At 36.6% G+C, this 12953-nt stretch overlaps 1 protein-coding gene across 1 annotated transcript; it reads right to left on the reverse strand.

Annotated features, from left to right (window-relative positions):
• Positions 1-6787: 6787 nt before the first annotated feature.
• LOC124898458 lies at positions 6788-9895 on the reverse strand. Its single transcript, XM_047412103.1, has 5 exons — positions 9772-9895; positions 9338-9453; positions 8780-8884; positions 8345-8539; positions 6788-7402 (listed from the first exon to the last, which is right to left on the reverse strand). Exons 1-5 carry the CDS (start codon positions 9893-9895, stop codon positions 6788-6790), a joined length of 1155 nt encoding a protein of 384 aa, XP_047268059.1.
• Positions 9896-12953: the final 3058 nt, after the last annotated feature.

A 12953-nucleotide genomic window follows, 5' to 3' on the forward strand; every position in this document is an offset into this window, starting at 1 on the left:
CTACCATCTCCCCCTTAGATCAAAGAAGGCATTCTAAGATTATGGGTCTACTCCATATCCTCGAGACTGAGCCATAAGTTCTTTACTCTAACAATTTACACATGAATGCTCATTCACCTGAATAAACTATATCTAGACAATACTAACTTCATTCTTGGACACTCTCTTAATACATACCACCCTTAACTTCCTTTAGCTTCAATAATCATTATTATAGACTTACACTCTATTAACTCAACAAACATACCTGCCCTACTAATCTCATAATCTGCCCTTTTTCTCATAGTCTACTAATATCACATCTCTAGTTACCAAGAATACCATATAATATATGACTAGCCTTATTCACACTTAGAAACTCATGGGCATTATCTAAGCACACATGACAATAATCTTAGAAAATAATTCAATCCCCATATCACCTTGGGTACACCTCTACATCATTCCTACAACATCATACTTAATTACAAATAAATAAACTTAAACTCTTGCATGCATTATCTCAAGCCTACTCGTTCACCTCCCATACAGCTAGCCACACTATCCCAAGTAATCACTCTTTCCACCTTGATGTTCATCCACTGTTCAAGCTTAGATTCTAGTACTAGTCATAATCAACCACAACTTCACACGCCATTCTTACCTGTCAAAACATCAGAAAACACTAATCCACTAGAACCTTATAAAAATAATATTTGATCATAATCTTATAGTCTCTCTGATTATAGTCCGTAAGCACATCCCTCTTCCACATATCTCTAGTACTTATCCATCCATATATCTAAATTATACCCCTATCTCTGAAAACATCAACCAATTTCTTTTTCACAACTTCAAGGAGAACCCACATTAACAATTCTTATCAACAAAATACTTTTATTAGGAACCTATACTTTTCTAACACAATGAAGTATCATCAAAAACTCCTTTCCTACTTTAAGCATACCATAATTTACCTTAACTAATAACTCCTTCTCTACCTTCCACTATGAAACCTACACCATATTCACTACCCTTTAGTTAACACACAAGGATAAATCATCCCCATCCCACTTAATAGAAGACATAGATCTATTAATTTTTACCCTTAATCAAATGCTAACCCCAACTTTTATTGTTACTACACTTCTAAATCCATACTTCCAACTCTAAGGATTTTTTACTACTTATGAATCATAACACCCTGAGTTAAACTTTGCCTTAATAAAAATTGTATTCAATACTCAAGGCACATGCTCTCTTCTTTCATGAGCGCTATCTGTAATAAAGGGTTAACAAGGAATCTGAATATATATCTTATACTTTCTTAACAGAACAACTCATATGGATGAGTACATAACTTTTGACTTGAGGAACTTATACACACTAGCGAGCTCCTCTCAAGCCCCTTGTGTGACTTCTAAAATTACTAATAGTAAATCTTAGAGCATTATTTTAGGGGAATTAGAACTTACTAATCATGTCATCTCAAGAATAAGTCATAATGTAGAATTATGGAGTAACACATGAATCGACACAACTTTCTAAAAGAACAACTTTACTGCATGATCTAGAGTATAGAAAAAGGAAACTATTCTTAAATGCCCTGTAGTCCCTTGAAGAAAAGTACAGACGTCTGTACTATTCCGCAAGACTCTACTAGACATGGATTCACAGACACCCTAGGACACTTGAACTCTGTGCTTTGATAACAAGTTTTTAACGCCCCAAGAATACTCCCTGGATGTCACCTGGTGCTTAGGACCACAAGTAATGCCAAGCTAACTGTTATACTGGCATAACTCGTAAGCAACAAAATAAGATACATTAATCTGAAAGAAATATACAGAAGGGAAATCTTTACTAAGTAGTTTCAATACAAAACTGTGTAAAACAATTACAACTCCAATTATACAAAACAAAACTAAAATCAAATACATCAACTCTATTGGTTGTCTATGAAGCCTCTACTAATATTGACTATAGGTAGTCGGGACATGACCCCCATTTATACCTGATCAATATGATTAAATAAAGAAAATAAGATACTACTCGAACTATAATTGACTCAAGCCCTCGAATCAAAAGGACTCATCACCTGCTGACTGGAAGCTGTACACTGTCTGATTATGATGTGTGGGCTATAATTGGTACCTACATTATGGGACAATGTAGCACATAGACATATATATAGATCAGTACTTCTGGAATGTACTGAGTATATAGGGGTGGATACATAAGTAAAATAGTAGCTGAATATTCATATAAACTTTCAAATAATGCATGTTAAGTGTAAATGACTCACCTTGAGTACAGTGGGGAGAGCTCATATTGGGGAAAACTGTCCTACCCTTGCCATCAGAATAGGACCTAAACTAAGTGATCACTATCTGTAAATTCATCCATATTGGGAATAAGCTGATCCTACGTTGGCTCATAGTTCTGGGGCATGTGACCTTGGATGCATACCTAACTCGGTGCTAAATATTACTCCCTTACTTAAATGCTCATACATTAGGAAATCCACCTTAAAATAGCACAAGGGTTTATAATGAAAACCAATTATGCTTCTCGTTGCTTTAAACTATGATCAAAATGAACAAACATGGATTCCTTATCTTAGATTAGGATCAAAAAATCAATTCTTTCTTGAAATCTTGATATACTCTTATCAAAGAATACTTAAAAGCATAATCTTCTTGAATTCTCAATACTCAAACTTAGGGCTTAAAGCCCATGCTTTAAACTCATGTCAATAAATAACAAAACTTCATGCCAAATATGATTCTTGAAATACTTCAACAATAACAAATCAAGATAGTGCCATCTCATTCATAATATAAATCTTGTAAATTAAAAAATAAGCATAAGCACTTCTTGATATACTAAAAGATGTAAATTTCACGATAATCAGATGCTTCAAGAATATAGAAACTTGGGTATGAACCCTACTTCAAAACAAGTAAATAAAACCTAACTTCAAAACAAGTAAATAAAACCTAAAAATCATGTAATTTTGGACACAAGGGTGAAAAAATACCATTGTTGATACCTCCACATACCTTAATAGGCTTGACTTGGTGTAGAAAGCTTGAATTTGAAAGCCTTGGAGACGATCTTGAAAGATTTCTTTAATTCTTAGATTAGAAATCTTAAATTCTTCCTTATCTTGAAGAGAATGTAATGGAGTCTTGAAATTCTTAGGAGATGACCTTAAGAAGAAACCTTAATCTTGTTCTTTGGAATAAAGAGGGTTAATGGCTTTTAAAACTTATTGATAATGGCTAAATATATTTATTTGGAGATTCAAGTCTCGTGTGTGTGTGTTTGTGTAAGGTTTGAGATGAGGAAAAGACCATAATACCCCTATGATACTGAATCAAAGTTGCTGAAATTTTCAGTTGATAACTTCATTGATAGCTTATCAACTAGTTGATGGACTATCAACTAAGTCGTCAACCCAAAGATTAATTTGGACACTTGCTATTTAAGATTGATGATGAGGTTGATATCTCGTCACTTAGGTGACGGATTATCGCACCAAGTCGTTATCTTGTAGCTGGGGTTGATCATATTCTAGTTATGGGTGACGACTTGGTTGATTGCTCGTCACTTAGCTGACGACTTATCACCTCAAGTCATCACTTTATAGCTGGAGTTGATCACATTCTGGTTAAGTCTGACTACTTGGTTGATAAGTCGTCACTTAGTTGATGGCTTATCACCTCAAGTCGTCACCTTGTTGATAGACAGACATGCTGAGGTAAAATGAGCATAACTTTCCACTCTGATATCGAATTTAGGTGAAACCAAGTGAATTGAAAAGAAGACTTAAAGATCTTTCATTTGATATTTAGTAGGACACGTGAATCAATATATTAGAGGAGATACACTCATCAAAAGTGGACGCTAGCAGGAGCATTTGTCAAAACTCCATCGATAGAAAAGTTTTCAACTTGTCTTTGAGTTTTGAGGGTATTATGACCTCGATCAATATACAAATATATTCCCACATCACATATTTGATAACCACACATGTATATGTATATATATATATATAATAATTGAGTTCAACCCTATACGTATAGGAACAACGATTTTCAATTCTAGATAAAAAATGTGGGGTGTTACAGGTCATCATTATAACATCAAAATATCCTCCGAATTCACCGGGCATCATCACAATACAAATACCTCTTTCAGATTTACCGAGGACCATCATAACATCAAGATATCCTCCGGATTCACTGGACATCATCATAACATCAATATATCCGCCGGATTCACCGGGAATCATCATAACACAAATACCTCTTCTGGATTCACCGGGCATCATCAGAACATAAACATATCCTCCAGATTCACCGGGCATCATCATATCATCAATATATCCTCCAGATTCACTAGGCATCATCATAACACAAATACCTCTTTCGAATTTACCGGGAATCATCATAACATCAATATATCCTTTGGATTCACCGGGCATCATCATAACATCAATATATCCTCCGGATTCACCGGGCATCATCATAACACAAATACCTCTTTCGAATTTACCGGGTATCATCATAACATCAACATATCCTCTGAATCACCGGGCATCATTATAACATCAATATATTCAATAAGACATGAATATACATACACACACATATATATATAGTCCAATTAATAACAAGTGCAAGCCCATGAAGAATAGATTTGAAAAGAAGTAAGGACATATCATCACACCTTGTCATTTATTAGAAATGCAATATGTTTGTCGGTGCATGAGCATGTATATAAATATAACAAGAACACTTCATATATTAACGGGCTTAACATGATTATTAGCATGGTCAATAACTTTCCATGATTATAATTTCTAGAATCTCTCTTTATATTCATGATTCATACTACAATGATTAAGGGATTCCTTTGTACAAACATTAGTTTAGTCATTAGGCTTGAACATAATATGTGTAATAGCATACTTCAAGGTTCATATAACAGCAAGCCAATAATTCAAGTGATAGCATAGTCACAGGCTCAATTTACAAGACTTTCCATTGCTAATCAACAATTTTAAGAAGATGTCAATCAACATACACATTATTTCCAAAGCCAACATCGTGAATAACCCATCTACCGGGTCTAACCATCACATTCTCAAAAGCACATTCTAAGCATTTAACAAGTATCTAGGTCACTAACAATTTACATAATCCAAGCTTAATGTGGTCACGTTCTGTTTCCAACATCCCAAAATATCCATTCAAGTCTAACTTCTATCCGGGACAAGACCAATTTATCTACATCATGTCTTAGAGGTTTATCAATCCATACTAGTTCTATGGTATAATTCTTCCTTAAGTATTACTCTTAGCTCATTCAAGGCATCTGAGGAAAATTTCACAACTAAACATATCTAAGGTCAAATTACTCTTAGTGTGAGTGAGCAAGGTCATTCCTATCTAATTACAACAACTAGAGCATTCTCATTCTATTCATGAATTAACAAATCCAACTAGCCAAGGTTCTATGTTATAAGTCAATCACCACACAATACAAGTTCAATGGCCCAAGTAGTTCAACTAATTCTAAATATACCATTTATCATACCAATGACTAAAACCCCCCCCCCCCCCCAATCTCAACAAGATATCAAATCATACTATAATAAAGCTCAATATAATAAAAAGTAAGCCTAGCCTACCTTGAATTCAAATATAGCTCACGAACCAACAATTTTCGATTTCCCTTTCTGCGAAGATTCTCCAAGGTTCCACATTATCAAAAATATAATTAATGCATTAATACGAGAACAACAACACCCATATTGCACCATTATGCTTCAAATACAAAATGACACCAAAAACCCCTAAGTAGGTCCCACATATAAAAATCGAGTTTCTAAGACCAATCCCACATTCAAATACCATAAGGGAGTTAAAGCCCTCATGAAATTTATGCAAAACAACCATATTTGGGGCTAAAATCAAGCCTCAAGCCATTTGGGGTTTTGGTCAAAATTCAAGAAATTAAAGTATGAAATGGAAGGATTCTAACCTCAAATCCGTTGTTAATCGCAAATACAAATGTTAATCAAGCTTCTAATTCTCCCTTTTAAGACTCGATTTGAAGTCAACAAATTTTTTTAGGGCTACTAGAGTTCAAAAAGAGATGAAAAATTCCCAAATCACAACCTTGGGGCCTTTTTATATGTGGCTAAAAGGGGCTCGCAAGGTCAAAACTTGTTTTAACCTCCAGGACTCATTCAGACATCAGTTTTCACAAACGAACTATATAACCCCACTAAATTAGATGTTTCAGACGCATTTGTGACTTTAAATTTTCCATTTGAGGTCATTTAGGCAGCTTATGGGTCCCATACTTATATCTTCTAATTTTTGACTTTTTGACCAAGTTCGAAATGAGCTCGGGTGCAGTGGGATCCGAACTAAGGGTCTACCTACCCTAAAATTGATATTATAGAGCTCCTGGCGCTGTTAGAATTTATATCCAAAATTATTTTGCTGAAGTTTTCACTCAGCGATCATTTGGAATCGGGGAAGACTTCTAAACAAAAATTAGCTTTAAAAACCAAATGAACTGCCCGGTAATGGAACTATTAGTTCCAGCAAGTCATAAATGACTTGGGAAGCTATGTGAAAACTCCAATGGTGAAAATAAACGGGTATAGAGAAAATGACCTAAAGGGTCATTACAATATCCACTACTAAGGAACTTTCATCCCTGAAAGTTAAAGATCAGGAAATTCTTGAAGTCTCGAATAGATTAGGATACTGGGATTGCATCTCTCTCTCTATCTCCCAAGTGGCCTCTTCCACTGGGAGGTGCCTCCACTGAACCTTAACTTCATGAATCTCTCTAGACGCAACCGCCTCACATCACTAGCCAAAATAAGCATGAGCTCCTCTACAAAAGCCATCTGCTTATCTAACTGGACTGAGTTCCACCTAAGCACATGAGATGGGTTAGAAATATACTTACGCAACATAGAGACATGGAAAACTGGATGAACAACTATAAAATCTGGAGGTAAAGCTAAATCATAGGCTACCTCACTCACTGTGCGGAGAACCTCAAAAAGGCCAATATACTGAGGGATGAGCTTACCTTTCCTTATGAACCTTATCACACCTCTCATAGGTGAAACACAAAGGAACACATGGTCACCAGCTCCGAATATTAAGGCACAAAGCCAATGATCTGCATAGGCAGAAAGGCCAATATACTGAGAGATGAACTTACCTTTCCTTACGAACCTTATCACACCTGTTATAGGCGAAACACAAAGGAACACACGATCACCAGCTCCGAATCTTAAGGCACAATGCCAATGATCTGCATAGGCCTTCTGCCTACCCTGAGCTACTCTCAACCTATTTCGAATCACCCTAACTTTATCCAATGAGTCCTGAAGAAAATCCATACCATGAGGTCTCATATCAAAAGTCTCAAACCACCCTATCGGAGAATGACATATCTAACCATACAAGGCCTCATAAGGCGCTATATCAATACTCGAATAATAACTGTTGTTATAAGCGAACTATGCCAATGCTAAGTGTTGATCCCACTGTCCTTCGAAATCTATAGAACAGGCTCGGATTGTATCCTCGATCACCTGAATGGTCCACTCAGATTGACCATCTGTCTGCGGATGAAAAGTTGTACTCAAATCTACTCGAGTACCCAGCTCTCCTAAAATTCTCTCCAAAACCTCAAAGTAAATATAGAACCACAGTCTGATATGATAGAAACAGGAAACCCATGCTAACGAACTATCTCTCGAACATAAATCTGGGCTAATTTCTCACCACTGAAGGTCATCTAAATAAGAATAAAATGTGCTGACTTGATCAAATGATCCACAATAACTTAAACACTATCATGACCACGGGGAGTATGAGGTAAACCACTATTGAAGTCCATAGTAATCTGTTCCTATTTCCACTCGGGAATGGGGAACCTCTGAGTTAATCCACCTAGATGCTAATGCTCAGCCTTAACTTGCTGACAACATAGGTAACAGGCCACAAAGTCTGCCACATCTTTCTTCATCTCATCCCACTAGTAATGTTGTCTTAAATCTCGTACATCTTAGCTATACCAGGATGAATGTGAGATATCTAGAACTGTGAGCCTCATTAAGAATTGGCTAAATCAAGTCATCAAGCCAGCGAATACAAATATGACCCTGATGTATCAAAACACAACCAAGACCAACACCATAAGCATCACAAAACACGGTGAATCCTTCACCCTCAACTGGAAGAGCTAATACTGGAGCTGAAGTAAGACAATTCTTGAGCTTTCCAAAGCTTAACTCACACTCCTTAGACCATCAAAAAGGAACTTTCTTTTGTGTAAAACTAGTCATAGGAGCTGAAATAGTCGCAAAACTCTCAACAAAGCATCTGTAATAATCAGCCAACCCAATGAAACTGGGAACTTTAGTCAGAGACATAGGCCTAGCCCAATCACGAATTGGCTCAATCTTAGCCAGGTCTACCATAATACCAGCCTTGGACCCCACATCCAAGAAATGCCACTGAATCATTCCAAAACTCACACTTAGAGAACTTGGCAAAAGAACATGCTCTCTCAAAGTCTGGAGCACAACTCTCAAATATTGCACATTTTCCTCACTACTCGAATACACAATAATTTCATCAATGAACACAATAACAAAGAAGTCTAAATAAGGTCTAAATACATGGTTCATTAAATCCATGAATGCAGCTGGGGCATTATTCAACCCAAAAGACATCACTAAAATTTCATAATGAACATGACGGGCCCTGAAAGCTGTCTTCGGGATATCCTCATCCTGAATCCTCAACTGATGGTAAGCAGATCTCAAGTCAATCTTGAAAAACACTACTACACCCTGAAGCTGGTAAAAAAAAATCATTAATGCGAGGCATAGGATAATGGTTCTTCACTATCACTTTATTAAGCCACCTATAATCAATACACATACATATCAAACCATCTTTCTTCATTACAAATAAAATAGGAGCTTCCCATCGGGACATACTCAATCTAATAAAAGTTGTACTAAGAAGATCTTAAAGCTGAGAATTCATCTCTTTAAGTATGGCAGGAGCCATACGGTAAGGTACCATAGAAATAGGTCAGGTGCCAGGCTCAAGGTCAATAGCAAACTCAATCTCACGGTCAGGGGGAATACCAGGCAGGTCGGTAAAAACACTTTAGGAAACTCGCAAACAATAGGAACAGAGTCAATCGATGGACCATCTATATTAGTATCATATATATAAGCGAGATAAGACTCACAACCTCTCGATATAAGTCTCCTAGCATAAACATAAGAAACAACCCCTACCAGCTCGCAGCTAACCGCTTTCTGCCATAAAACTGGGGGTACGCCAAACATGGCCAAGGTAACAGCCTTGGTAAAACATTCAATGAACACATGATAGTAGGATAACCTGTCCATGCCTAGTATCATATCAAAATTCAGTATATACAGAACAATAAGACCAACATAAGTATCAACCTCACTAACTATCATAATACATGATCTGAACACTTGATCTACTACTAAAGAATCACCCACAGGAGTAGATGCGTACAATGGCACAGATAATAAATCACTAGTCAAATCCAACTGTGGTGCATAATAAGCAGATATATAAGAATAAGTGGATTCGGGATCAAATAAAGCAAGAGTCGACTTGTGGCATACCAAAATTATACCTGTCACAACAATATTTGAAGTTTCTACTTCGGGTCAAGTAGGTACTTTATACAACTGACCAAGCCTGCCACCTGGCTGGACACCTGACCGACCTCCTATCCTATTTTCTTGAGAATAATCACGAGCACCTTGATAACCACCCCTACGACCTCGCAAACCGCCTCTATCTGAGGGATGAACCATCCTAACAGGAGTAGCACCCTAGGCTAAAACAACCATCGCCCCATGACTAGGGCAATATCTCTAGAAATCATTGGGATGCCCATAAGTAGAACAAGAATCACGAGCAGAACCAAAACTCATAGATCCGACTGTATCAAAGTAAACACCACGTCTGGCATGACTCAAAAATAAGCCCTGTGAGGACTGATCACCACCCTTACTAGGGAGACTACTGGCACCAAACTGTCCTTCATCTGTATTTTGAAGAGCTTCCTGAACAAGTCGGAAAGGCTAACTTTAAGGCTAAGAAGATAGACACAGAGGATAACCAACATAAACCACCGCCTCTAAAGTAGGAACCATTATGGCTCCCACCAAATATACCCTTGAATCTAGTCCTCTTATCACAACCCTTATGACTCTACCTGTGCATCTTCTCCATTACTCTAGAATGATCTAAAACCACAGCATAAGGCCTACTCTCAGCGACCCAACTCTGAGTCAACATATAGATAGGAAAATCCATCCCTCTAATAACACAACAAATCCTCTCATACTCAAAGGTCATAATAGAAGTAGCAGGTTGTGCAATCATAGGCTGAGAAGCTATTCGCTAAATAACTATCGGTGTAGGATAAATCTCAACATTGGGAGCCACAACTACAGGATGTGCCCTTGTCTCAGTAGTCTGTGCTCCATCAAATGGTACACCACCACCCATACTCAACGTCTGAATCAAAGTATCTCTGAGAAATAAAAAAGAAATAAAACTTGGTAGAGCCTGGACTGGTCCCTGGCCCACCGCTGGCTGTGGTAGAGGAATCACTTGCTCAAGAGTAGGGATAGGGTCTGGGAAAAGTGACCTATCCTGGACTCTACTAAGGACACGTCTCTAGGCTGTCCATGACCTCTAGGTCAGCCACATTCAATAATAAGAGTAGGTTCCCTGGGCTCGATATCAATACTCTTATCTCACATAGAGGTAGCACGTCTCCTCGACATCTACAGAAGAGTAAAGTCTAGGAAATATTCTACAAACCAACTCAGACTCTTAGCACGATACACATAAAAGGAGTTAAGAATTCCTAAGAATATCACATAGCCTTCCAAAGATATAAAATGAACGTCAACGCCCTGATTCACAAGACTCTATTAGATGTTTGGTCTTGTAACAACAGTACCGGTAAAACTCAGCTTTGATACCAATTTGTCATGAACTGATTCATGAGTCATGATACTGCCTACTAAAACCACCAGTAGGCAAGCTAACACCATAACTCGGAGCTAAGGCAATGGGTTACTTTGGTCAAAATGCCTGCTAAGGCTACAATAGATGAACACCACAACAAGCAACAATGTTACACAACAGACAAGCAACTACGGATACCTATTCCTATGCCTTGGTAATATTAGTATAAGGAAATCTAAGTTTGACAATATGACATACAACTTAAAGTCTAAATAGTCTTATACAGTTATCTTAAATACAAAAGACTGAATAAGGATAGGAGGGAAGTGGGAGACTCAAACTTCAAGAGCTCACCCTATTTTGAAAGATCAAAACAACACGATCTCAACTCAGCGGCAGTAACTAGTACTCGGGTCTGCACCAAAAAGGTACAGAAGTGTAGTATGAGTACCAAAATAATGGACACTCAGTAGGCATTATCAGGCGACTGAGCTAAATTATGATGTAAAAATGTTATAAAGTAAGACAATAACTATAAGTCAAGGTACAGTCGAACCTGAATCATCTCCATCATCACCATACAAAATAGCTAACCAACTAGAATAATAATATGATATCTCATATCAATAAGCACCACAACTATCATACAAAGTTAATAATCAATTTGGAAGTGTAAAGCAACATGTGTATATAATTAGAATTGTATAAATACCAATTTCAAAATGCATACAATCATTAAAGTATAAAGTAAAAGAACTTACCACGGTGTCTCATACCACCATAGAGTGGACCAATAGATCAATTCATCAATGTATCAAGATATATAAAAATACACAAATAACTCATATTTACCACGGTTTCCACAATTCCCATCATGGTCACTTGCTGATATCCAAGACTATTGTCACTACCGCAATTCGAACCAACATATACCAATGTAATTATAACCATAATTATATAGGCGTTTAGACTTCTAACTAATTAATATACACAATCTAGTTTATATTAAGTAACCACTATTTATTATTAAGCTACTAGTTTACTAGTCATCAAAAGGCCTTCAATCGTTAGCCTAACCGATTTCTCACCAACTATTTTGTCATGAAATAACAACTAAATATGATTCATTAGATAGCTAATATTCATATCTAGCGAAAACATAACACTAAACAATAATCACCATTTAACCAACTCATTCTTAGTTAACATAAGTACACTAATTATTAAGGTAGTGAGAAGCTACATATTACCAACTCAATGTATCATCCGGATTCACCGGGCATCATCATAACATCAATATATCCTCCAGTTTTACCGAGCATCATCATAACACAAATACCTCTTCCAAATTTACCAAGCATCATTACAACATCAACATATCCTTTGGATTCACTGGGCATCATTATTACATTAATATATTCACCCATACATTAATATATATATAATCGAATTAATAACAAGTGCAAGCCCTCAAAGAATAGATTGGAAAAGAAGTAAAAAGGACATATCATCACACCTTACCATTTATTATAAATGCAATATGTTTGTCGGTGTATGAGCATGTATATACATATGACAAGAACACTTCAGATATTATCGGGCTTAACATGATTATTAGCATGGTCAATAACTATCCATGATTATAATTTCTAGAATCTCTCTTTATATGCATGATTCATAATACAATGTTTAAGGGATTTACTTGCACAAATATTAGTTTAGTCATTAGGCTTGAACATAATATGTGTAATAGCATAATCCAAGGTTCACATAACAACAATACAATAACTCAAGTGATAGCATTGTCACAGGCTCAATTTACAAGACTTTCCATTGCTAATCAACAATTTCAAGAAGATGTCAATCAACATACACATTATTTTCAAAGCC

Source organism: Capsicum annuum, chromosome 5 (assembly GCF_002878395.1).
Source record: "Capsicum annuum cultivar UCD-10X-F1 chromosome 5, UCD10Xv1.1, whole genome shotgun sequence".
Taxonomy (NCBI): Eukaryota; Viridiplantae; Streptophyta; class Magnoliopsida; order Solanales; family Solanaceae; genus Capsicum; species Capsicum annuum.

Excerpts from the sequence above, each read along its gene's own strand:
- LOC124898458 (XM_047412103.1), bottom strand. The coding sequence starts at position 9,895 with ATGGTTCATCCCTCAGATAGAGGCGGTTTGCGAGGTCGTAGGGGTGGT. Across the intron at positions 8,885-9,337 it reads AAGCGGTTAGCTGCGAGCTG|CTTCAGGGTGTAGTAGTGTT; the intron begins GTAGGGGTTGTT and ends TTTTTTTACCAG. Across the intron at positions 7,403-8,344 it reads CTAGTTTTACACAAAAGAAA|GACTCATTGGATAAAGTTAG; the intron begins GTTCCTTTTTGA and ends GATTTTCTTCAG.